Genomic DNA, 27455 nt, shown 5'->3' with positions numbered 1-27455 from the left:
TTAATGAAAAGTATTTACCTCTAATCACCATGCACAGAAGTAAAACAGCATAAAAGGTTCTGGGATTTTTTTGGCTCCTAGTGCAGGCAGGAAGCCATGAAAAAGAAGGAAATATGGGGGTCTTCTAACAGTCTGGGTGGACTTTCTTAACTCCTGTGCCAAGAAAATCATATCATAAATCGTGGATATAATCACAGTCAAGCTCACATTTTCAAATCACATCATGGCAATATAATTGCAGTCAAACTGATCTTCTGTTTTTATGATTAATTTTAATTGATCCTATCCACTGCATGGTCCGTCCCCACCCGTAATATGTATATGCATCACTTAGGTGATTAAACAGTATATAAACAGGCAACGTAAATAAACAAACCTTATCAAATTTCATTAAATAATGGAAAGAATTTTTTTCCCCAAACATGAAAGGCAACTAACAAGATCAACAAACATAAAGAAACAATGAAAAGCAATTGCTTAAAAAAATATGCATCATTACAGAACAAGGTATCAGAGCACTATAAATCAGGCACATAGTAAAAGAGTTACCGTAGATAACGGTAGATAACGGTGAAGACCTATCTAGAGAAAAAAACCAATTTTAAAAATCTGCTTTTACATCCAGATAAGCCAGGCAACCTCATTCTGGTGAATGGGTTTATAACAAGTCTGAGAAGATTTGGTTATACTGAACTCTTTGGTGACAACCTGTCTCAGGGCTTACTCATACTTTTCCCTGGGGAAAACCACTCTTTAGCTCTCATTAGGAGCGAACAGCAATTGGGTTTTCCATGGATTTCCATTTGCATAAAGCATTGGTCAAACAGAAAACCTCTCAGACATGTGCTTTATAGGCACGTGAGAAGCAGTAGTGTGGACGAGCCCTTAGAAAAAATAGTAAAAAAACTCCTACCCATTATCCTTGCTGATTTGTTTAAATCTCTTTGCAATCTGGGAAGTCAAAATTGTTCTGTCTGATCCTGTGCATAAACACCAGCCATTGGAAATTGGAAGGAAGTATTCCTAATACCTTTTTTGAGAAATAAATAAATAATAGACGTGGATCACCATGGCATCATTTTGCACAGGATAATGATCAAAGGATATCTGAACCTTTCATCAAGACTCAAAACCATGATGCACAACAGTGCTCTTGGAACAGGATATAAATCTCAAGTAAATTAATTGGTTGGAGGCATTGGGAAGTATAAAATGGCACCTTGCCCATCTATAACTACAATAGGTCAAATGTTCAAAGTAAAGCAAAGTAAACTACAATAGGTCAAATGTTCAAAGTAAAGCATCTTTAAGTGAATTATGAAATGAGTGAGATTATAATGTCAAGGACTCTGTTTTTTTAACGAAACATTAAACAAGAATAGTATAGGTATGTTTTGACCCAGAACAGCTAGCTTTTGTGCTTATTTAAATATAGAGCATAAGATTGTTTCTTCCTTTTGTACCAGCTAATGATACCATTACAAGATATGGTGTCTTTCTCTTTGAAAATTCCCCATTGCTAAGGACTAGTCTACATTTCTGCTTGTCCCGTGCCTAGAAAGGGACGACCAACTAAAGCAGGCTTTTTCAACCTTTTGGTCTCAAGGTGTTGCTGGACTACACCTCCCATCACCCCTGACCTGTGGCCATATTGCCTGGGGATGATGGGGATTGTAGTGTAAAAACATCTGGGGCCCAAGGTTGGGGAATATTGAACAAGGATCGACAGCTGTGAATCGGCTTGAAGACCAAGTTTATAAGTCCAATTTGTGTTTTTATGTCATCCTGTTTTTATTCACTAACATTTCTGAGTTGATATGATCCAAAACTTTTTTAAAAAAATAAGTAAATTCTTGTTACTTGGCATATTTTTAAAAACTGACTTTCCCTTATATATATTTAAAAACAGGCATTGGTGAAGCTTCCCCCTCACATTTCACAGTGTGATGAAGTCTTTCAGTTCTTTGAGACCAGACCAGAGGACCTAAACCCTCCTAAAGAGTAAGTTCCATTGTTGCTTTTGCTGCTACACTTCTCCAATTTTGTTAGCGAGGAAGGAAGCTAAAGGTCATTGCATTTTATCGCATCCAGAGGATGGAAGAACACTTGGTTTTATTTTAAGCTTTTAATTCCCAGGGAAATGAGACTATAATTTGGCACATGTAAGTCTGTGTGTGTGCGCGCGCGCGCTTATGCAAGGGGAAAATTGAAACAAACTTGGCATCTGTTTAATCATAGGTCAGAGGACAGAACTTTTCTCGCTTTGTTAGTTTGCCTAATTGTGTTCTTCCAAGGAATCATTAAAGTCATAAAAGTATTGGCTTTATCAGCTGAAGGAAATCCTGCCAGTTAAAATATCAAGTTTTAATCACCGTCTACCTTACCAGATATACATGAGTATATCTGAGTGCTCAAAGATGATTTGCAAGGCTCTGATTATGATCCATGACGGATACAATATCCGGAGAGCCTATTTTTTGGAAGCCGAAAGCAAACTCAATCACACCAAGAGAGCAGATTCTGCTGGATGCAGAAGAGAAATATACCTACCATTCTGCTGAATTACCAATAACTATATTATTTGTGTTATATATCTCCTCCCAGCAGACTGTAATTAGCGGGGGGGGGGTTCTCCCCCCCTCCAATGTGGGGCTCAAACTCACAACTCTCAGATCAAGTGTCTCATGCTCTACCAAATGAGCTATCCTCTCTGGCCTCCTAGTACTCTGTCAACCCAACAAAAGGGCATCAAGTGTACCTAGGAAGGAGTTGTGAATGTTCCTCTGCCTCATCTGTATTGCAGCTGCTTACTAGTGGGATGCAACTACCAGGTGATATAAAGCTAAATTACACATTATGTATGTCCAAATATTTTCATCTTAAAACATCAGTAAGTGGGGGTGGAGGGATTGGAGCAGTAGTGCTGGAGTAAATTCGAACTATTTTCTTCATGTTGTTTTCCTGACCTAATTTCACCCGCAAAGCTGTGGTTAGCCCTACAGGATTTTTTCCTCCTTATATATTTTCTGCAACTTTGGGAGTATTTCAGCTGGGAACAGGTATGTGGGCCCTGTTCTGATCAGATTTTAAATGATGAACCTTGAAAGTGGTTGAGCATCTATCAAGCTAACTAGCTAGCTAAACAAACAAACAAACAAGGTAATAAAAATGTTATGCATCTAACGGAATACCTAATTCAAAATATTGTGATTGGACAGGAAGCCAGTTGTGCATGAAATCTGACATTTCACCAGCAGATGCAATGGAATTGCCTCCCCTCCCCTTCTCCCTGCAATCGCCGTACCTCACAATCTACTCCAGAAGGGTCCTCCAGCCTTCAGAGTATATTTTAGGGGCACATGGGCAGATTCTTGGAGTAGGGGAGGAAGAATGAGCCCTGTTTACACAAATTGAAATCCATTGTGCAAATAGATCACTACAGCTGGTTGTCACGCTGCATCGCTAATTCCATAATGTTCTGCATAAGAAAGGTAGTTCTATTCACCTATCCACTCTGCTTTCAAGAAAAAGAAATATGCCTGTTTCTGAAAATTGCTTTTGCACTTATTGATCTGCTCTCTGGTTTCCAGCAAAGTAATTGATATCTTTGGAGATCTGAACTGTTTTACCATGGTATATAATTGAATTTATATTGGTAGTCCAGCCAGATGTTCTCATCCTGACCTAGAGGTAGAAGGAGGTTATCAGACACCAACATTCCTCTTACATGCAAAGATTTATTTATGTGTTTAAAAATGGGAGGAAGTGGAGCCCTTTCTGCCCCAAGTGCATGCGTGATCACACACCTTTTGAGTGACTAACTAAAAACTGATTTTCCAGGCAACACACACACACACACACACACACACACACACACACACACACACACAATGTATTGTTTATAAAACTGCAGGTGACTAGTGCCATCTCATGAGAAGCGTTTCCCCTTTTTTTCGCACGATTGGACGCACCGGACCATTGGACGCAGCTAGTTTTTTGGGGGGGAAATAAAGGAAAAAAATTTTCCCTTTATTTCCCCCCCAAAAGCAGGTCAGGGAAACCAAACCAGGTCGATGAACAGAGGGATAGTGGCGCTGCGCCTCCCTGCTGTCCCCCGAGCTTGTGGGGCTGGCTGATGTCTGCCTGGCGCGCGGGGCGCTCTGCTTCAGTGGGCCCCACCCGCCAGGGAGCAGGCTGCTATCCGCAGCGTGGGGAGCCCTGCAGGGAACTCCTGCAAGGCTCCGCACGCTGCGGATGTTTGCCCGGTGCGAGGGGCGCTCTGCTTCAGGGCGCCCCACCCGCCGGGCGGCAGGCTGCTATCCGCAGCGTGGGGAGCCCTGCAGGGAACTCCTGCAAGGCTCCGCACGCTGCGGATGTGTGCCCGGTGCGAGGGGCGCTCTGCTTCAGGGCGCCCCACCCGCCGGGAAGCAGGCTGCTATCCGCAGCGTGGGGAGACCTGTGGGGAACTCCTGCAGGGCTCCCCACTCTCCGGATGTCTGCCTGGCGCGCGGGGCGCTCTGCTTCAGGGCGCCCCACCCGCCGGGCGGTAGGTTGCTATCCGCAGCGTGGGGAGCCCTGCAGGGAACTCCTGCAAGGCTCCGCACACTGCGGATGTGTGCAAGGGGCGCTCTGCTTCAGGGCGCCCCACCCGCCGGGCAGCAGGCTGCTATCCGCAGCGTGGGGAGCCCTGCAGGGAACTCCTGCAGGGCTCCGCACGCTGCGGATGTGTGCCGGGCGCGAGTGGCGCTCTGCTGCAGGGCGCCCCACCCGCCGGGCAGCAGGCTGCTATCCGCAGCGTGGGGAGCCCTGCAGGGAACTCCTGCAAGACTCCCCATGCTGCGGATGTATTCCCGAAGCACCGGGCGCTCTGCTTTCAGGGCGCCCGACGCTCCGGGAAGCTGGCTGCTATCCGCAGCGTGGGGAGCCCTGCAGGGAACTCCTGCAGGGCTCCGCACGCTGCGGATGTGTGCCGGGCGCGAGGGGCGCTCTGCTTCAGGGCGCCCCACCCGCCGGGCGGCAGGCTGCTATCCGCAGCGTGGGGAGCCCTGTAGGGAACTCCTGCAAGGCTCCGCACGCTGCGGATGTGTGCCCGAAGTGCCGGGCGCTCTGCTTTCAGGGCGCCTGACGCTCCGGGAAGCAGGCTGCTATCCGCAGCGTGGGGAGCCCTGTAGGGAACTCCTGCAGGGCTCCCCACTCTCCGGATGTCTGCCTGGCGCGCGGGGCGCTCTGCTTCAGGGCGCCCCACCCGCCGGGCAGCAGGCTGCTATCCGCAGCGTGGGGAGCCCTGCGGGGAACTCCTGCAAGGCTCCCCACGCTGCGGATGTGTTCCCGAAGCGCCGGGCGCTCTGCTTTCAGGGCGCCTGACGCTCCGGGAAGCAGGCTGCTATCCGCAGCCTAGACGGAGCTAGCGGAGCGCTAATCCCGAAGCTTGGGGCGTGCGGAGCTCAGCGCGCCCCAAGCTTCTGGGTGCCGGCAAGGTCTAGACGGCTAGCGGAGACCTTGCCGGCACCCAGAAGCTTGGGGCGTGCTGAGCTCCGCACGCCCCAAGCTTCGGGATTAATGCAGCGCTCCGCTAGCCGTGGGAGAGCTGGGTCTCCCACGGCTAGCGGATAGCTTCCTGAAGCCTGGAGAGCGAGAGGGGTTGGTGCGCACCGACCCCTCTCACTCTCCAGGCTTCAGCGAAAGCCTGCATTCGCTCCATAGGACGCACACACATTTTCCCTTGCTTTTTAGGAGGGAAAAAGTGCGTCCTATGGTGCGGAAAATACGGTACATAATCATCAGTGAAAGAAAGATTGGGCTGTATCTCACTCACACTCGGAGCAAACCCACTGAAATCAATGCACTTGTTGGTTATGAGTGATTTTAAGCCCACTGGATCTACTTCAAGTGTGACCTACTTTGACATAACCCTGTCCTTCAAAAAAGCTTTTTTATTATTCATATGCGAAGCTACACAGTTTTAATTAATACAATTCATGATTAATTGATAACATTTATTGACTAGAAAAGATGCCCCTATTTTGTATCTGAGCTTATCTGTTAAACTCCTCATATATTCTGTACGTGCTATTTGTAAGAAAAGCACTCAGTGGCCTGGTTCAGATGTAATATCAAACCATGATTGGTGCAATGCGTACAAGCTTTTAAAGACGCTTGAGCTCATGCTTTCTCTCTTTGCCGTACAGGCTGAAATTTCTTCCCTCCCTTCCTTGTTTGTGGCAAACCACTGTCTGCCACTTTGTACAAACCTGCAAAACTATCTGCAAAACCTAACGCCACAAACTAGGATTGCAAACCATGGTTTGATCCTAGTTTCCATACTGGTTTGTAGGACAAGGCAAACCATGGTTTGCTGGTTCAGATGAAATTGTGAACAATGCCTGAAGCTAGGAGGGGATCCTGTCATGAAAGGAAAGGGGAAGGAGGAAGGAGCCTGTGAGCCTGAGGTCTCACCCACACTTTGGCTTGGCCTGTATTTTGATCATACTGTGTATTAATTCCTCTGGGTCCAAGAGCTTTTCTTGTTGTTCCATACCTGTGCATTGGAAAAATCTGATCTTACCCACTCAATTGAAGTTTGGTTAAGCAAAATCTCTCTTCAGATTTTCCACACATCTGAAAAGATCCAACTCAGTGGGTAAGATCATATTTCTGCAAGGGACAGTCACATAACAATGCAAAAAGCTCTCAGACTAGGGTGAATTAATTGGTACAATACAATCAAAATACGGGTGAAGCAAAACTGTGGATGAGCCCTGTGTGAGGCTCAAGTCTCCCTCATGTGGCACTAAGCTGTGGTTTGGCATTATGTCTCAAACATCCCAGTATCTCTAAATTATTTCTTCTTCAAAGAAAATATCCGAACAAGGCCACATTCTTTTCTTTTTTTAAAAAAAAAAAGTTTTAATTTCTTTTAAGATAAGTAGGTAGCTTTTAGGTGCTTTAAAGAATACCGTATCCAAGAGATAAATGTCAAAAACTGCTTGGTAAAGTCACCACCACATCATCAGTCTCTCTGCCTGTCTGCACTGATGGTCTTTGATGCACTCTGGCCCCCAGAAACACAAACAGCAGATCAAATAACCTCATGTTTTGACTCAAAACGACAGGCAGCTTATCAAACTATCAGAGCTTCTGATTTAATTGAAATTTCACAGATAACCCTAGACCTGATTTTCAGAACGGGGCCTCAGCTACCAGAGGAAATGCCATTATGACTGTGATCATGTTAGAGAAAAGATTGTTCTAGCAGAACACAAGATTGAGATAATGGCCATGGCAGTGAGTGAGGAAGCCGGCCTAAAAGCATGGGGCAAAGGAGGAAGCTAGGGAGAGGAAAGCATGAGGCAGCTGAGACAATGGGATGAACAGGATGAGTGCTCAAGTTATCAAGGAGGGAAGGGAGAGACGAACATGACTAGGATTCTATTAAACATCTTGAACATCCCCAAAGCACTAAATAAATACTTCATGTTGCGATATAGGTCAGTTTGATGTACTCGTGTTGAATTCATGTGATCTATTAACCAGGGCAGCTGTGGAAGGGCTGAGTAAGAAAGTTTACTTTGCAGAGGCACCTCCTTGGAATGTGAAAACCAGGGTTCAAGCCATTCAGTTTGTGACTCTCATATCCTTGGAAGTGGCACTAAGTATTCTAGCCTAAGCCAATGAAGGGCAACTGCAAGAGTCAACTGTGGTATATATCCCATATTCAAGAGATTTCAACACCCTCCTCAGAAGGCAGACATCAAAGCATTGTGGTGAACCTCAGGATATTTTATCTGTCCAATTGCATTTGCTTTTAATTAGAGTCTTGTGGGTTCTCTGAAAAATTGTCAGGAAACCACTGGAAACTACTTGCTGGTAATCCGACCTCCCTATTACTTTAAAAAAGATTGTAGGCTTAAAGTTAGAACCAAAAGCAATTGCTTTGTTGAATAATGATGGGGAATCCAGTGACCTGGAGTAGAGAATGGCACATTGGGAAGCAGAATTTTAAGAACTTAACAGTTCTTAAAAGACAGCATGGTTATATTGACAATATGGTCCATCTGTTTCAAGAATGTTAAGTGAAAAGTGGGCACCTTTCATCATGAGAATTCTCATTACCAATATGTAAAGTTAGGGTCATTGTAAAATATGTTAATTAACCATGTATGTGTGTGAAGCTGCCCCAGTTTAAGTAATATTAAACGCTATGACATCCTAATTATATGCTCCTAAGGCAACAAGGGATGCAGGTGACGCTGTGGGTTAAACCACAGAGCCTAGGACTTGCTGATCAGAAGGTCGGCGGTTCGAATTCCCGCAGTGGGGTGAACTCCCGTTGCTCAGTCCCTGCTCCTGCCAACCTAGCAGTTCGAAAGTACGTCAAAGTGCAAGCAGATAAATAGGTACTGCTCCAGCGGGAAGGTAAATGGCGTTTCTTTGTGCCGCTCTGGTTGCCAGAAGCAGCTTAGTCATGCTGGCCACATGACCCGGAAGCTGTACACCAGCTCCCTCGGCCAATAAAGCAAGATGAGTGCCGCAACCTCAGAGTTGGCCACGAATGGACCTAATGGTCAGGGGTCCCTTTACCTTTACTAAGGCAACAATACACCAAATGAATAAACATCACAATATAACTACCATAAAAAAAAAATGCATGGTAAGTTTCTCACTTCCACTTTTAAGATTCTTCAACTACTTGCGATGGTGAGATCAAAAGAAGCGGAAGAGGATTATGAATCTTCTTCACATGATCCTGAGTTTGCAGTAGACCCTTAGATACGGGACCTGAATATGTGTACAGTGCACTTGTCTTGTTGGGTAAGGCCCTTAATCTGTTAATCTTTTTCCACCACTGAGTGGTGGTGGAAATATCACAGCACAGCTGAGCTCCATTCTTGCAAACTTCTTTTAGGCTGCCCAGAAGCATAAAAGAAAAACTTCCATTGTTCTCTTATTCCGTCTCAATACACAGATCAAGCCCCTGTTGTTCAAATAGCGATGGGGCTAAAGCCATTAAAATGCATGTCTTCACAGCAGGCTGTAAAAGGCTAGAAATGGATAATGAAATCTGGACATACAAGTGGCTCCATCTAAAGAGTTTTATTTCTCCCAGTCCTTCTTAAAAAAAAAATCACCTGCATAGACTAGTGACTGGCCCTATTTGAAGGAATGGAGTCACCTGAATTAAATTTAAGAGCCCCTTCTGAGAAAGGTTTGCGAGCATTTTAAGGAGCATTAGAAACTAGACAGATGAGTGATCCTTGAATTCATTGGGGAGCTAGAACAAGTGGTGGAAAAAGAAGTAGATCAAGGAGAATAGGAGATTAAAAGGTAGTTTTCAGACTTCAGGGAGGCAGCGCTTGCCTTTTCCGGATGGAAATATCAAAGAGGCCCTGATAGTGAAGTGTGTGTTATGATGCTTGCAGCAGATGAGGAACAGACATTCTGCAGGTTTGTGTGTTGGTGTTTCTAGATGTACGGGGAAATAAATATTTTTCAAACTTCAGCTTTAATTTTTATGAGATTAATTCCCCCAGTCTATTACACCTAAAAATGTGTTTTTTTTTCCATTTCATTGATGGATTTGCCACTTTCATTACTCTTCCTGCAAACTGGGTACTGTAGTTTGTTGAGGGTGCTGGGAATTGTGGCTCTGTGAGGGGAAAACTACGGTTCCCAAGATTCTTTGAAGAAGTCATGTGCTTTAAATGCATGGTGTGTAACTTTTCGGAGACAGAGGGAAATGGATGGCTATCCCAATGCATTCTGATCTTGAGAATTTGATCCCATGGGATATTTAAGCACAATTTGGGTTCATGATTCATCTTCTATGGGGAAATAACTACAAATGTATTTTAGTGGATTTCTTTGTTCTCTCTACTATTGTACATATTGATCTTTTAGAAACTTTTACTGTGGGCCAACCCCACAAAAAGTGTCATTGAACACCGCCAGGGCTTCATCTGTAAGCTTTCCATGTGCATTTAGATGTACATAGTACATAACCTGACCCATTTCTGTGTAACACTTGCATGCCAGCAGCAAACATGCCCAAGCCATCAACACCTGGTGTGCTAATACTGTACAGAAATCAGACATTGAATATGGTAAATATGTCTGGGTGCACACGCAAGGCTTACATGGGTAAGGGCTTTGCCCTATGGCCTCAACACTCTGCCAAGTTTATTAACACAACCCCACTTTTATTTATTTGGCTCAGGTATTAGTCCCCCTCCCAACAAAAGCTCAGGGCAACTCGCAACCTATTGTGCACAAAAAACTGCCTAGTTGTGCATAGTTAAATGTAACGCTAAAATCACCCGGCTTGCCTGTTTCTCTTTCCCATGACCTTAGCTGGGGGTTGGGCTTTTTTCTGGGAGGGGGGTGGAACAGAGTTTTAATGCTATGCTATATATGTTTAATGATGTCCATATGGATTTGTGGGCTCAGGAATTAAATACATAATAGCTCCCGATGACATAACATGGAAATACAACTCCTACAGTGCCAGTGTGTAGACATTAAAGGGTTATTAATAAAAATGAACACTTTAAATAGAAAAACAAGCTTACCGGCACAGACTTGGCTTCTAGCCCATCTCTGAGTGGCAGTGGGGGAAAGGAGGATTGAAAAATGTGCTCTTTACCTAGGTCAGTGTATGAAAATGAACATCTTTTGTACCATTTGGTGCTTAATTTTTCATAGGGGATGCCTGGGGCTTTTAAAGTTTTCAACCAGAGTACAAACAGAAAGATGATAAAGGGGGTTGAGGAATGATATTCAGCCAAGCACTGAACATTTCAGTTGCATGTTACAGGGGAGATTTTGACATTTCAATATTAAGCATTCATGTTTGGTTTGGCAGAACTGTCCAGAAGGTTAGATCTTAACTTGTCAGAAAGCAAGATGCACTTTGTTTCTAGGTGAGCCAGGAAAATAACAGCGTGCACCATTTGAACATGACCTATAAGAAAGTGGCATCTGGTCTGCAAGAAAACTAGTGCCAAACAAAACCAAATTACAAAAACCCAACTGAAAATACAGTATTTACCTTGAGAATAACAAATGCTTGTACTCTTCTCCAACCTCTGCTTCTTCGTGTCTACTTTTGGGTCTGGGAGTGTGAGTTTCTGGCCATGTTGCCCAGTCTGGAAGGAGTCATATTTTAGTGGGAGAAAATATATGAAGTACCCCATTGCACTAATGCACGTAACAGCCTTCCTCATCCTGGCATTGTGGATACAATGCCAACTAAACATGCCCCCTCTTCTTCATTCCCCTTCCCTAGCCATGCACAGCTTTGCAGCACACATAACCAGCTATGCCTTTTCCGTTCCTTCACAGGTGCAGCATGCATCTGTAGAGCTGATCCAGTATTGAGTGGAGACTTAATGAGGTTGCAGCAGCACAATCTCTCCACACACCCCCCCCCCCACTTCCCTACATAGTATTATCCAGGAAATAGGATAAGGCTGTAAAGTTGCTCTTTCATTAGGTCCACACATTTAACCGGTGGTGAAGGCCATCGCTGGCGGATAAAACATTGAACAAGTCCATGCATCAGGGTGAAATGACTTGCCTCAGGCAGCACCTGCGTGGGGGCCGAAGGCAGGAACGGTGTGTTACTGGTGCAGCAAGGTTTTTAGAAAGTGTTGGCCTTGGAGGCGGGGAAGCAGTTGGACTCCACCCAGCTATCGCTGAGTATTCCTTTGACTGTGGTATGTTCACTTTTAAATAAGTTATAGGCCCAAGTTATATTTACTTCTGGACTTCTACTCTGTGGTAATGGCTGGGCAATGTGCACTTCTGCACAGGTGTGCACAGTCACTTTACTGGAACCCCCATTTTGAGGACACAAGGTGGTCATGGCTGGCTATCCCTGTCAAGCAAGTTTTGGGATACTATCCAGCATTTACCGGATATGTGCCCAGCAGAAAACCACAATATTGCCACCAACTGAAAAGGGTTGCCAGAAAAACTTCCAAGACATTCCTGGAACAGAATATGAGAAGTCATGGGTAAATTTAAAGAAAAGAGAAGAAACCTCTTGATTTTCTTTTACTAGGTCAAAGCCATTCTTGGGAGTTGGGCCTTCAAAACTAAAGGCAGTTAGCTTCCTTTTTAAAATCATGCAGAACATATGGGGATTGGGTTGTTTCTGCCAACTTTCCCCCTCTCTGGAATCAAAATCTTCCCAGGGATTGTTCCTAATAGAATAAGGCTGGGGGTGGGGAGGGGAGAGAAAGCCTGATGTGACTCATACAGCTGCAGCAAAAACAACAGAAATAAAATGCCTCTTTTCTTGAGAGCCATCGTCTTTCTAATAGTTTCAGTTCAACTGAAAACCATTAATGTTGTTATTTCAACCAGCCATTCAAAGAGCACCGGTGGGCAGGGGATAGCAACAGGAGAGATAAGAGTGTGTTACCCCAGTTTTGGTCATAGAAATTAATTAGCAAAGACAAGAATGGAGCATGGTGAGTTGTGATTGTTTATTTTCTGCATGGTGAAGCTTAAGAGGGTTTTCTTTCTTCTTTGGCAATCACTCGTAGCCAAGTAAGATTGTCTTCCATGAACCGTAAGTCCGTAAGTGACTGTGGAGGCCAATTCTGGATCCACACATCCTTCCACAGCGGGGACATAGGTTTCTGGATGGGAGTTGATCACAGTGCGGGTTTCCCAAACATGTCTTGCTCTTAGCTCATTTCTCCTTTTTGCCCTGAGTTCGTGCTTCCTCAAAGTCCATGACACCTTTGGTAAAGGCTGTTCAGGTTCTCTTGATGCTTCTTTTCAAAGCAACAGATAGAATTTTGAAGTGTAACACTTCCGGGGGAGAAATCATATTCTTGAATACTCCTCTATATAAAAAAAGAGAAAAGTACAGTACAGAAAACAACAGCTCCTTTAATGTAGTAAAGTGGCACACTGGAGTGCGAGGTTTAGTGCATCATTGGCTCAGTCCTCGGCAACACCTTGCCGCTAGAGATTCAGTGAGCACCTTCTGTGCCAACTTCTAAACACCGGCTGGAAACTTCTGTATTCCTCCAGGCCCTTGCAAGCAATTAAGAGTATTAAGAGTACATCCTCCATAATGGTCTATTGGTGTTTGCTTTTAATTTCTTTTTGCTTTTAACTTTTTACAAATTTATTGTTTGCTTTATGTTTTTATATTGTTGCAAACCGCTGTGATATATTTTTATGATACAGCAGTATATAAATATTTTTTATAAGTACATAAATGTACTTATAAGTACATAAATGGGATTCCTTGGGATTTATTTATTATTTGCCCCAGGTAGGGCAAGTAAATACTCCAAATAAATAAATAAATAAACACACACACACACACACACACACACATAGTTAACATACACACCCTCTGAGGAAGGGTGGCCAGGAGAGTGCTGCTGGTACCATTACTCTGTAGTGGCTAGAAGTTCTTTTTTTACTGGTAATTTGAAGTTTAAATTTGCTTCAGGCAGCACAGGCATGGAGCAGGTGTTCTTCAGAGCTTTGAAAGAGCTGGGGTGGTGGGCTAGCTGGCAAGGCAAGGAAGCAGGGACCCAGCGGGCACAAATCTGCCACTCTGTCAACTGAGGCAGTAGCTCTGATAACTGGGTTTCTTTTGCAGGGCTGGTGTAACTTTTTCTCATAGCCACTGCAATATGAGTATAATCTGTTCTCCACCCGGAAAGACCAAAATAAAGGAGCCAGGAAGTAAACTCTCTCTGTGTGTGTCACTCTGGACTTTTCATGTTTGTGGAGTTTGTAAGATCTGCTTTCCTATATGTCAATCATTGTTATGCCTCTATTCATTGGCTAAAACCAGTGAAAGTTGGGTGTAGACTAATTTATAGAACAAATGAAGATAATGTCTGAACATTTTCCTCCACAACTAGTGAGGGAGGAGCAAATGCCCATGCTGTGAGGTAGTCCTCTTCCCAGTGAGCAGCTTTCCATTGGTCTGTAGGTCACGGGTGTGTTCCAAATTTTCTCTTTCCTACATGCATCTCTCTCCCTCTGTTTTAGGAATTCTCTGGCACCGCCCTTTTTTTCTCTTCTTATTCACTGGCTATGTGGTCTCACTCTTCGATCATCTATCACATATTAAAGCCTCTCTGTCCCACTTCGCTCTTCAGCTGTTATCACTGGCTGCAGATGATGTCTTATGCAAATCTGTCCCTCATTCTGAGAAGTACCAGTGGGTGGGAGTAAGAGATATTGTATGCATGTAGGCTTTGTTCTCTGCGTGTGTGCGCTGGGATGCACGGCCCACCTCCCATAACTCCGAGCAAACACAAATAGCAGCTTTGTGTATTTTGCATAAGCTAAACAGCAGAACACTTTCCAGCTGCTCCTTAAACGAAGGACAACTTCATGCTTTAACCCTCATGTAAGTAAATCTGTTGTCATGTTCAACTTCTGCTTTAGCATAGCTTTTAAGCATTGGCTTGTCTTAAAGATGTATAAACACCTCTACATAGAGGGTCTGAGTGGGAAGTGAGAGGGCTGTCCTCTGTCATCACACTTAATTAGATTCAGGCACTCCTTTATTCTGTTCTTGAGGCTTTCCTGTTGTACTTTTAAGTCACAATCTGTATCAAATGTTCAGCTCCAGCTGCTTTAAACAAAGATCGTACTTAAAAATGGAAAGTGAAGCGGCTTTGTGGGTTACATTTTCAGCAAAATGTGAGCAATTTTCAGGGTGAAAAACACTTACAAAAGTTTTAGCACTGCTTCAGTGATAGTTGACAGTGCAATCCTATGTATGTCTACTTAGGAAAAAAGACTGAGTTCAATGTGGTTTACTCACAGGTAAGTGCACAGGATTGCAGCCTTGGGCTCCCAAATTGCCCTTGGTTTTGTCTGTTAAGACATTTAGATGTTACTGAAGGTTTGGCATCCCCTTTCCCCCAGTATTGCACTTGGATATTGCCCTAGGGAAAGCAACAGTTCCTTCAAGGCAAGTAGCTTAGTAAATCCACCCCCCCCCCGTTATGCTGTGGCAAATTAGTACTGGGCAGGGTGGGGACATGCTGGTAAAATGTTTAGTACAAGTGATTTAGCTGGTCAAATATTCGTATTTGCAAGATTTGCCCTTACCCTTTGCAACTTGTCCTTTTTAGATTAGGTATGACTGTGTATGATCAAACTGGAGTGCCTGGCTGTGACACAAATTCTAATTATGCATTTTCTAGTTCAAGGATCTCTAGATGTTGTTGAACTACGCTTCCCATGATTATAGGAGTTGTAGTCCAGCAACAGGGCAGGGGGAGGTTAGCCACCCCTGTTTTATCAACGTCTCTTCCCCTCATCTAACACACTTAGGTCCAATCCACAATTCGGGTTTTTCCAATGCCACAGCTTTTTCTGGTTTGTGAGGCACATAATGCATTTCCAATCTGTTGTGATTTCTGTTTGCTCATTTTATCTGGATTTCCATGTGAACCAGCCTCATGTTAACTGCTGGAAGTAGCTCGTTCTTACAGAACCAGTTTGCTACCCTTTGCCCTTCTTCTTCCTCTCCTGCTCCATCTTTAATCTTAGGCAGGTGAGAGTGAATCTGTAGGCATGAAGTTTTATCCTCTATTTTACTATACAACTCAAAGGTTGATCATAACTGGGGGGGGGGGCCTTACTGCTTCTCAGTGCACACCTTCAAAATCCCTTTCTCCCAAACCATCAGTTTTTCTCAGGCGGAGGAGAAGAACTGATTGTGGTGGTGACTATACACTCTGCAGTTATTTCTGGGGCTACAGATGCTTCTTTCCCCCATGCAAATTAATTGAGAGCCATCCTTCTATTAACTTGCATGGCTAAAAGAAAAGGCTACCCAGAAACTGGGTTGGGGGAATCTTATCTGCCAACAGAAGGCCAACAGAAGGACAACAGAACCTCTTTGGTGAGATTCTCCATCATCACCACCATTTATAGAGATCCACTATCTTCTTTCCTCCTATGCAAGCTAATGGAGGGATCACTCCATTATCTTGCATCAACTATCTGCTCAGGTGTGGAGGTGTGTTTGTAAGAAATGACCTTTCAAGCATCACCCACTCCCAAAGTTGTGTGATAAAGACAGGCAATTCTGTATGTGTGACTTCTTATTGCACTGCACAATGGCATGTAGCACAGAATTTGTGTTAAAAGCAAGGGAGAAGCAGTGTTGCATTTCATACTGGTACCCTCCACAAGTTTTGAAATATAATTCTCATCCGCTCCAACCTGCATAGGTAGAGCTAAGGAGCCAGAGGCACATGTGTTCTTACAGTCAGGCCCTTGAATCACTCTGGATGAAGTCTACAGAACAGGTATCATTGCAGTGTAGTGCTGGACTAGGACTGAGGAGAATACAGGTCAAATTCCCATTCAGCCATGAACCTCACCACCCCATAGCCTAACTTGCCACAAAGGGTTGTTGTGAGGCTAATATGGAGGTGAATGACACCTTGAGCTCTTCACTGTAATAAGGATATAAATGTAGTAAGTTATATGGAAATGGTAATCAATTTCTGTCAGATATAGGTAAGTTCAGCTTAGAAAGAAGGTGCTCATCCATACTTGCTTTTGTGCCTCATTTCTATAATAATAATTATTTATTATTTGTACCCCGCCCATCTGGCTGGGTTTCCCCAGCCACTCTGGGCGGCTTCCATAGAAACCAAAAATACACTAAAATATCACACATTAAAAACTGCCTTAAGATGTCTTCTGAATGTCAGGTAGTTGTTTATCGCTTTGACATCTGATGGGAGGGCGTTCCACAGGGCGGGTGCCACTACCGAGAAGGCCCTCCCCCTGGTTCCCTGTAGCTTTGCTTCTCGCAATGAGGGAACCGCCAGAAGGCCCTCGGCGCTGGACCTCAGCGTCCGGGCAGAACGATGGGGGTGGAGACGCTCCTTCAGGTATACTGGGCTGAGGCCGTTTAGGGCTTTAAAGGTCAACACCAGCACTTTGAATTGTGCTCGGAAACGTACTGGGAGCCAATGTAGGTCTTTCAAGACCGGTGTTATGTGGTCTCAGCGGCCGCCCCCAGTCACCAGTCTAGCTGCCGCATTCTGGATTAGTTGTAGTTTCCGAGTCACCTTCAAAGGTAGCCCCACGTAGAGCGCATTGCAGTAGTCCAAGCGGGAGATAACTAGAGCATGCACCACTCTGGCGAGACAGTCCGCGGACAGGTAGGGTCTCAGCCTGCGTACCAGATGGAGTTGGTAGAAAGCTGCCCTGGATACAGAATTGACCTGCACCTTCCAAAATGACTCCCAGGCTGCGCACCTGGTCCTTCAGGGGCACAGTTACCCTATTCAGGACCAGGGAGTCCTCCACACCAGCCCGCCCCCTGTCCCCCCAAAACAGTACTTCTGTCTTGTCAGGATTCAACTTCATTAGCCGTCATCCATCCATTCTAGACATAGGTCCACTCTTTAAAGCTCCATGTCTGAGTGCTTCTTCCCCTGCCACCCTGGCTGTTTCCCCACGGAAACCTACTCTTTACCACTATGTTGTGGTGGGTCTTGAGAACTGCTTTCTATGCAGGGAGAGGAGAGGAGAAGAGAGAGGATGGGGCAAAGTTGCATGAGTCTGACTTGCTCCTTTCTCATCCAGTGAAGAAAAATGTTCACATAAACAGGGTCATGTGATTATGGAACTGCCAGTATCATGAATACTTGCAATTTAGAGTATAACAAGAATGTCAGTCACAGTTTAAGTTACCCAGTGGATTCAGTCTGAGTTCTATGATGAGGAATGGTTTGCAAAATATTATTTCTTTCATACTTGTTTAAAGTATTTTATATCCCACCCCATATCGAATCAGTCTTGGAGAGGAGTACAAAATTCATTTAAAACAGCAATCACATTCATAACGCAAGAATAAAAAACCATACATAGCACCCATAATCATAAGAATGCTCTTTCACCTGGAGAATATGTGAATTAGCCCTGGGACAGTTCCCTTTCTGGGATTAGCATCTTTATGGTGCCAAGGATAACCAATTTTCCTAGGATCAGGGAGGGGTGAGGACAGAGGATTGTGGGAAAGGACAGCGTGTTAGTGCAGGGAATATATATCCTACCATAATATATATCCTACTTGGGACTTCCTTTGGTTTCTTGCAACTTCAGCAAATGCTACACATTTTCTTGCTTTCATATGAGACCATAAGAGCTAGAGGTTTTTTTTAATTAAAAGAAAGGCAAGATTGTCAAGTAAAATCAAATTTAAATAGAATCACGTTGATTGCATTGTGCAGAAGAGTTGCGTAAGAACAGCATATTATTGGTTTAGATTGCAGCAAGTTTAACAGAGCCAAACTTGCAAGAAACAGGAAAGATAATCTGATCAACCATATAGAAAATATGTACACAAGTGAGAAGCAGGATATCTCTTGCACATCCTTCCGTGGCAAGAGAGTCATGGAAGCATGATTCATAGTTTGAATGCCAAATATATTACCAGCTCTTGTCACAACACCCAAGGGATTTCCAGGCACTTTTGCTGGCTGACTTTGAAATCCTGCTAGGTGTGAGAGAGAGGAAGTGAGTTGGAAATCTGTGGCATGCCTGCTCCTCCTTATGTGTCAACTAGTACCATAGGGCAACCATATTTTTTCAGCGATGACTAGAAAGCACTTCTAGGAAGCACTGGTACCTATAGAGGGAGATGTATCAGCGGAGCTATCAGGGCAAAACTTTGGAGCAGAAGTCTAGGGCCCCTTCTTGGGAGAATGTGCAGAAGGGACACTCAAACCTACAATGCACAGGATGACTTACCTCACATTTTGAAGTTAGTGAAGTAAATACACCTTATGATCTAAAGAGGAGCTGTCTGTCAGACAATTAAGTCCAAAGTCTAAAATGTACCACTGCAGGTTAGAGTGTCTCTCCATGCCTTTGAGAGGCTTCACTTTGACTTGGCCAGTGCTCAGGTACCAGTGATTCACCGAGAAGGCTTTCAAAGCTCAGCTTGTAGGCTTTCCAGGCCTGTGAGCACATGCTCCTTGCCCTTGCCCAAGCATCCCAGACATCTTGGTGATGCTGTGGGGAAATGCCTTCTGAGGCATGTCAAGGGAGAGGCAAGTTCAGACTGGGTGCCTTGCATGGCTCCTGGAGTGTTAATAAAATCCAGAGGCATAGCTGAGATGAATCTGTCGTAGCAAAGCAGCAGCGACACGTCCTGTTGAAGACTTAACTACTTTTGAGTGTTCATAATAAGTTGTCACTGGAATGGTTTGGGGAGCATTATATCAGGAAGACTCTGGGCTTCTGTTTTGTTACGGGTGGATTTGTTGCTGTAGCAGTGCGTGTGGTGGGCTGGAGCTCACCTCCCAATACCAGAATCTCTGCTGCTTGCCTGGGCAGGGCAAACACATTAGCAAGTTGAGGCCATGCTAGTACACCAACAAGAACACTGGAATGGCAGCAGCAGTCCAGCAGATGTGTTGTCATGGCCCCTCTCTCACCGCCCCCCTGGCCCAGCCCTCTTTGCATAAACAACAGTGATGCCCGTGTCAGAAGTGTGGCTCAGCCCTACCACACATGTACTACTGTTGTTTCCTTGTCCATGGTCACATCCACACCATACATTTAAAACATTCTTCTACTGCTGTAAAAGTCATGGTTTCTCCCCCCCCAAAGAATTCTGGGAACTGTAGTTCGTTAAGGGCACTGGCGATTGTAGCTCTGTGAGGGGTCTCTTAACAACACTCAGCACTCTTAACAAACTACAGTTTCTGGGGATTCTCTGGGGGAAGCCATGGCAGTCTGAAGAGGTAGAAGAGTGTTTTCAATGTATGGTGTGGTTGTGACTCACTGCTTTGTGCTCCAGATAACCCTCTGCTGAGGAAAAGATAGTCAGTCCAGGAAACATTACCAGCTCTTGTCTAAGGAGGTGAGGCAAGTGTTAATCGGCAGCATCACAGATACCAATCACTGTTAAGCACTAGACTATAACATCAGATGCACTCACCTTTCTGTGCCGATGAATATCAGAAAACTTGGCTGAAAGAAAAGCCAAAGCAGAATGTTTACCTATTAGAAATTTCCTCCTAGGCCTCTCTAGCACTTGGTAGGTCTACCAATGGGTCCTATTCCAGATTACAGTTTTTGGAGATAGTACTGCACCACATTTCTCAGAAACAGAGTGCCTGTAAGTAATTATAATTAGTGCTTTTGAAAATGTTCTTTGACTTGTGTGGCTATTTCCTCCCCCCCACAGGTGTAATGAATAAAGACACAGGACACAAGAATTTAAGTTAATGGGCGAAAATGGCCACAACTTTATTGATTACAGGAAGAGAGGTATTGGCTTTAGGCATTGGCCCCTAACCGTCTATCCGATCTAATCGGGAAGGGTTAAACACCAGCAGGGGGAGCTACCCGAGATGCGTATCCCTAGGCGCTCCCCGAGGGGTTACCGCTCGGGGGCGCGCTTTAGGCCCTAGCCTCCGTAGGCTTCGGACGAGGCGTCGCCCCTCGGAGTCCTTTAACGAACTACCCTTCAATCTTTGGGGGAGGTGATGGCGCTCCTCCCCCCCATCTCATTTGCATGACAATACCCCCGGCCAATGCCTACCGCCAACCGGGAAAGTTGTGACGAATTGCTACGAGGTAGGCGAAAAACCAAGCGGCTCCCGAACCAGCCAATTAGCCAAATGGGAAAAATTCCTACCTGGCCCCAAGCAGCGACCAGCCGAAGCCCATAGCAAGGTCGATGAAGGAACCTAAAGGGTGGGTGGGTGGGAAATCGCGCTAGCAGCCAGGGAGAAAAGGGGCGAGCCGGGGGCTGCCCCGACCTTATGTGGCCTCTGCAAGGCCCGCCCCGTCCGCCAGCCGATTGGCTGGCGCGCGGGGGTGTGACTAGGGAATCCCTGATTCCCGCGAGGCTGACCCCAGCCTCGTGGGAGCGTGGGCGGGGTGACTGGGGACTCCCTGCAAATCCCGCGGGGCTGACCTCAGCCCCGCGAGAATGTGGGCGGGTCGTGAGCCCGCAACTCCACCCCCTCCCGAAGATCGGTAGTGGCATTGTGCAAGAATAGTAAGAGATGCAATTTGGGGAAATTCTGGTTGCAAAATCTGACTTTCCTTGCACAATGCAGACTGTGCATCAGGGACTGTAGCGTGGTGATGATGGGAGAGAATGATGGTAAGTGTGGGAATTTCAAAGTACATGTGCCCAGGGCAGGACAGAGGTTAGCAGTCATGGAAACAGATTAGGGCAAGGAGCAGAATGAGGACCTCTGCTAACAACTGGAAGCCTTCCACATATATGCTAACATTGTGCATGGCACATCACAGTGTACAAGTGGAGTATTGCCCCAAGGATTTTCTCATCCAAAATTGGACACAGGGAAGCAATATGGCAAGGGGAGGCAGGGGACTGCTCCAGACATTGAACATTCTCCATGACATGGATTGCTTTCACAAAGCTTACATGGAAGTTAGATATCTTTCCCCACCTCCCACCATTCTCTATGGAGCATTTGTTCTGATTTACTTGCAGGATAGTTATATGACAACCAGCACACATTCTGATATCATTGAGGGTTGTTTATGCATATTCATCATTCTACCATCCCACACCTTTCAGTGCATTTTGTCGTCAGTTTCCTAACTGCAAAAGCCAGTTGTGTGTGTGTGTGTGTGTGTATTTGTTGCACTAGGGCAACAGAGCAGTGTAATCCTCTTGAATAGTGCAAACCTAAATTTACAGGATGCACTGGAATCCCTCCTGTAAAATACAGTCTGGAGGCATCCATGGATAAACAAGAAAAGAATGTACAATTACTTCAGTAGCATGTGGCTTCCTTACAGTAGGACAACGTGGGGATTGTGCCAAAGGCTTCATGCAAAGCTTGAGGTTTTGAGGAAGGATTTTAAGAAACGAAAGGGAGGAGGTGGCACCCTTCTTTTAGGTAACTTTTACTGACTGCTGCCCATCTCATATCATGGTCAGGGAGATATGAGTGGTGAAATGAGATTAACCTTCTTTGGCTTTAGGGGTGACAGCTGCAAGCATCCATTTTCTATCTAGTGGCATTGTTGCTTCAAAGGCCATTGTAGGCTGGCTTGAGTGTGTGGTTCAGTGCAACAGAGACCTCTTACATATTGCCAAAAAAAGAGGGAGGGAAAGGGCACAGATCTGTATAAAATAAGCACATGCTGATTTATAAGTGCAGACACAAAATGTAATTACAAATAGGAATAGAGCACACCTCACCAGACTGCAGAACACTGTGACCAGCTGCTGTCCAGCAGCTAAATGTTGACAGGCAAGTTCAAGGCTTCTGCTGTCCTTTCTTATGGTTATTTATCGTTAAACCAGACTTGGGACAGAACAGCACTTCACATAGAGGATGCCTTCAAACAGAGAACGGTAATGTTGGGTACGTAGCCACTCCTAACATGCACATCTCTGCCTTGTTGTGGTTGTGGTCTGATGTAATTTGAAATCAACACAGATTGTCTAAAAGGTTTGGCTGGCATTGATTGGGAGGGGTTGGGGAAAGAGCCCCTAATTACGTATGCCCTGCTTGTCTGTCAGAAGTCTTAGAAGACTAGTTTGTACATTGGGTTCTTCTAGGTCTCTATCTCCACCATGAGGTCAAATGATGCATTACATGGTTTACCTTCTGTTTTTCATTTTAACCGTGAAGTCATGGCTAGCAGCAACTGGTCCAGAAAGGTGCACTTTTAATCTAGCATGGGTGTGTGGGGGGGGGATACTGTGCAGTATTTGCAGCTTTGCTCTCTCTCTTATTCCTCCTAGTTTGTCATTTGTGAGCAGCCATTAAAAAAATCTGCATCACAGAGAGGCAGACAGAAGATAAACAAGGGAAGCTGTGTTAGGTCCATAAAGGGGGTGGGCAGATCATCCACAGTTCAGCGAAGAACTTTATTTGGACCAAGCAAAATGTCACAACATTTTGAGCATTTTTTTAAAAAAATATTTTTATTCATTTTAGTATTGGTACACAATAATAAAACGAAGAGAAAATGTGAATCATAAGTTTGTATTGGGAACAGAGGGAAAGAACAGATAGAAATAATACACTCTGATAGAAAATTAGTTTATTGTAAATAAATTATAAGGAGCTATATCCTCTGCTACTTTTTCATTCTCTAATTGTATAAACATGGACCATCTTTTGATACATTTTAAAAAACAAATTAGTTGTTTGTTTGCTTTATCTGCAAGACTGTTTTCTGCAGCCATTCCATAACTGTTGGGGGATTTTTACATTTCCAAAATTGGGCATACAAAATTTTGCTGTCATCAGTAGAGTTTGTATTATTTGAAGATCAACATTTATGTCCTCAGATTGGGGCATTCCAAGAAGTATTGTTTTAGGATTGTGAGAAAGTTTTTCAGTTCCCCAGAATATTCCATCAGTCTGGATGCTAAGCAAAATGGGTTTGTGGTGGGGGTAGGGGGAGAAAAAGGGTAAATGGTTGTAGCCCAAATATCACAGTTGTAATATGAAACATAGGAGGAAATAACAGGGTTGCATGCAGGATTGCAACTTTAATTGAATCAGGCTCAACTAGAATCTGTGCAGGTGTCAGGTTGTACCTGCTGAGTCAAAACACACACAGTGGCTCAGCCATTCCGCTTCCCACTTTTAAAATATAAAATCCAATCGTTACCTGGATCTGTCCCTGTCCTTAAGTGAAGCACAAACATTCCTTGTTAGATTGAGAAGTCAATTAAAGAGAAGCATGACAGTTTTTGTATTAGCAAAGCTGCAGATTGATTTTAAGGTGTATACAAGGATAAAGGAAAAGTCAGTAGAAATCAAATGGAGTAACATACTTACTTGTCAAATGGAAGTATATCAAAATATTAAGGATGGGCAGACTTTACCCTATTTCTGCCCTGTGGGTTAGCTCTGCTCCCATGCTTCTGCTCTGCCTTTCTTGAACTTGGAGAATTGCTAAATTTAGTTTCAGAACTGGTCCAAGCACAGTTTGCCTCAGCTTTTAGGATCCTTCTGTTCATATGCTTGTTGTTGTTGCTGCTGCTGCGTATTATTAAGGTGTGCAAATACTTATGGGCATTGAGGAAACACAGCCGGCACCCACAAAAATCACAAGGCCATTGTGTGCACCATCACATCAAGATGATTTTTTGTACTCTGTTTCATTAACATACCTAACCACTAGTGCACACTGGCAACCTGGATGCTGTGGGCAGGGAAAGACTCAAAGAAATGGAAGAGGCTTATGGCTAGGGCAAATGGCTTCAATGCAGTCTACAAATAAAAAATGGAAGGATAGGCAACATAGGAAAGTGGTCAGAGGGACTGAAAACAAAGACCAATTGGATGGAATGTGGTTTTTATTTTTCTTCTTTATTAATAAGAATTAGAACTCCCTGGGTTCCCCACAACTCAAGCCTTGTTCTAGAGAGGAATGAATGTGTTCATTACATACAACAGAGCTAAAGGTCCTTTTCTTTTCCTGAGCAGGGTTCTTACATACATGGTCTGGCTCGGAATCACATGAAGCACAGTTGTTGTGTGTATCTGATCATCATGCATGTACAGTATGTAATTTTGAGAAGGTTTTTTTGCTGGATTGTTAAACAACTTTTGAAAGGGGAAAGGAAGGCTAGCAGATTGCTAAGGTATCAGTGGCATACCACAAACAAGACAAGTTAATTTGCAGCGCCCAAATCTGAGGTGAACTTAATATAGGGAGAACTTTATAAGCTTCCTTTATTTTGGTCCACAGAAAAATAATTACAGGGATATAGCTGGAGTGGAAAGTTTGCTAACTCAGCCTCCTTTCCTGCTTAAAATCTTCTAGCTGTCCCTAATGGAAAGACCCCCACAACTTTTCCTGAGTAATCCAATCGGCTGTTCAGTTATCCTTGCATTTAGGAGGTTTTGAACTTACATCTGCTGCATTTCAACCTCAACTCATTATTCCTCACCCTGCCTCAAGCTGTTACCCTTTAAGCAGTTATTCAGACTTAAAAATAGCTATCAAACCTTGTCCTTTTTCTCCCAACTTAAACATGTAGAGTTCCTTATATACCATAAATTCCATTTTTCATTGTTCTCTTTTTAAGGCTTAAAAGCAGTGATATAAAGGCCAATTTGCATGACCAGATTGACCCACTGACTCTACTTTTTCAACACAACCATCACACCAAGTATATCAGCTTTCCTCAATCTGCCTTTCAGATGTTTTGGGCTCTAATTCCAGTAATCAGAAATAACAAGAGTTGGAGTCCAGTGACATCTAGGGGGCACCAGATGCAAAAAGGTTAAACTATACACGTAGTCTTCAAGCTTTTCAGACCCAGGACCCACTTTGCACCCAAACATACATTTGGGGATCCTTTCTGAATCATTTACCATATATTTTCATAGTGGTAGTGCTCATGTTATGACTCACTAGTTGGTTCGGACCCACCAGTTGAAGACCATTATTCAAACCACTTTCAGCATCCCTGGGATGTGTGTATGTGTGTGATGAGAGTTCTATAAGTCAGTGCTATTCAGGTGTGCCCCAAAGGACTTCAAGCATAAGGACTGGTGAGTTTCTGCCTGCTGCACTGCATTTGTGATCAAATAAGGTGTAGGCAGTTAGGAAGGGCACCAGGCTTAAAAAACAAACCATTCATGTCGATGGAGAAAATTGAAAAAAATGATAATGAGTGATTCAACCAAAATTCAGAATGGAAGACCCATAATGGTTTACTCAAAGGCTCTCGTTTCCAAAGCTCATTATAAGTGCATAACTCCTATGTGGGTCAGAGATCTGCTGCAACTCCGATACATACATCTGCAACTCAAAATGTCTGCATCAGACCCTGAAAATCTGGCAAACACAAATCTTTCCTCATAATATTTAGCAGATGCTTCTAAATATGTTTCCCACCTGTCATCTTATTAGGTGTTACAGCCCCACCTTTCCCCATTTATCTTACAATTGCAACCATCTCTGTTAAATACCTTCACATTCAAAAGGTAACCGAGAGCTGTCTTGTGAGCCAAGTGTTGCCAGATGTGTCCAGTCGGAGAACCTGAAAGATAGATAAGGAATCTTGGACTGGCGTTTCTTCAGGCTCTAGTGGCCCAGTGCATATGTTTGACATGGGGTTCAAACTAGCCTGCATTATGCATATGGAATGCCTGCCTGAAATGTTTTTCCTCACCTCTTGAATATAACGGCCACCTGATCCTCAAAAGGCCCAGTGTTAGGACTTGAGCCTGAAGCAGAGTGTGAACCTTGAGAATGTCAGGCGGGATTCCACCTGTGCACCATCACCAGCCTCTGGCCAAAAAGGCAATTCCTATTAGCCTCAGGCAGCATGGCTGATGGTCAGGGATAATGGGAGTTGTAGTCCAGCAACATGTAAAAGGCCACAGGTTCCTCATTCCTTCTGTAGGATGACCACCGAGACCTGCAGTAAGCTTATTGAATATCACTAAGAAGGAACTCTCCCAATGGCAGTAAACTCCATATGAAATGTTGCCAGGCAGGCCTGTTCTCTTTTCTGAGTATCATGATGTTTTGACTTGCTGGTCTTCCCTGATGCAGATCTGCCTCCACCACAAGTACTAATGTCCAGTATTGTTTGCTTTGTGGTCTCTTGAACCCTGATCCACAGACTACACTGAAGCCAGATCTGGCATCTCATGCAATAAGACTGTACTAGTCACCTGCTAGTCGGGCGAAGGAGCAGTCATGGAGATTAGTAGGTATGTGCTATGAGCACTGCAGATTCCTCCTCTAAGAGGCAGGTGAGCCCGAGTGGGACTGTTCTGCCATCAGGTGGGAAAGGGAGGGCAGTCAGCTAGTCCCCAGAGGGCTTGCAATTATACTGCCCCCTGGAGTTTTGAAGGCTGTGCTTCACAATACATTGCCAGCGCAATTATTTTTGAAATGGTTCTTACAATGTGGTCTACAAACTGGTGTTGGACCAGTTGTATCAATACATCTCACAGCCCTAGCCTGAAACAGGGAGGCCTGCTCTACCAGTGTTTGCTCCCTGTGTTATTTAGAACCCTGCTCAAACACATGGAATAGAGTAGGCTCCCCGCTTCAGAACCTCTGCCCCAATGTGTGGAAATTGACATGGATGTGATGAAAGGGAAGGGGCCAGTGAGCACTGCCCCATCTAACTCTGCGAATAAGAATGCCTAGATTACCCATAGACTGATCCAAAGTCACCCAATAATTTCGGGGCTCATTTGAACCCGGGTCTTTGCAATCCTAGTCACAACACACTAACCACTGTACCACACTGGCTAATCCGTATCAGTAAAGGTTAGATGAAACCCAGCCTTGCTCCAATTGACTTGGGCATGAAGAAGACAGTATAGACATTCCAGCTTCACATGATAGATGCATGACTTCCTCCATGAAGCCTCCTGTTCCTCTTGACACAAACTGGGGTTCTAATAATTGGTTATAAACTTATAGTGCAAGGTCTTCTAGAAGTTGCTGAACTA

The 27455-nt window shown here is 44.4% G+C and overlaps 1 protein-coding gene and 2 long non-coding RNA genes across 13 annotated transcripts in view; 1 reads left to right on the top strand and 2 right to left on the bottom strand.

The window, feature by feature from the left end:
- The window catches only part of LOC309370361, a 16753-nt gene extending 1909 nt beyond the window's left edge, over positions 1–14844 (bottom strand). The window contains exons 1-3 of the long non-coding RNA XR_014168524.1: positions 14807–14844; positions 11045–11141; positions 19–153 (exon numbers count right to left, since the gene is read on the bottom strand). This is a non-coding gene — a long non-coding RNA (uncharacterized lncRNA). The remainder of the gene's footprint in view (positions 1–18; positions 154–11044; positions 11142–14806) is intronic.
- Positions 1–27455, top strand: part of SH3PXD2A (SH3 and PX domains 2A) — a 250113-nt gene that overhangs the window by 116945 nt on the left and 105713 nt on the right. For 5 of the 7 annotated variants that reach the window (XM_081911989.1, XM_081911991.1, XM_081911990.1 and 2 more), the window contains one exon: positions 1910–2001. In XM_081911989.1, the coding sequence (XP_081768115.1) occupies positions 1910–2001 (92 nt within the window). Of the gene's footprint in view, positions 1–1909; positions 2002–14124; positions 14387–27455 lie in introns of those variants that run through there. The other 2 variants (XM_081911996.1, XM_081911995.1) reach the window with 1 other exon arrangement.
- LOC309370362 lies at positions 14839–27455 on the bottom strand. 5 transcript variants are annotated; one of them, XR_014168525.1, is made up of 5 exons: positions 25953–27455; positions 22206–22350; positions 19961–20138; positions 17913–17993; positions 14839–14859 (listed from the first exon to the last, which is right to left on the bottom strand). It is a non-coding gene; the product is annotated as an uncharacterized lncRNA (long non-coding RNA). The 5 variants fall into 5 exon arrangements; XR_014168526.1 differs by having other exon boundaries at positions 19961–19992; XR_014168527.1 differs by having other exon boundaries at positions 22211–22350.

Source organism: Podarcis melisellensis (genome assembly GCF_964234715.1).
Source record: "Podarcis melisellensis genome assembly, chromosome: 5".
Classification (NCBI taxonomy): domain Eukaryota; kingdom Metazoa; phylum Chordata; class Lepidosauria; order Squamata; family Lacertidae; genus Podarcis; species Podarcis melisellensis.
This window is presented reverse-complemented; position numbering and strand designations above follow the sequence as displayed.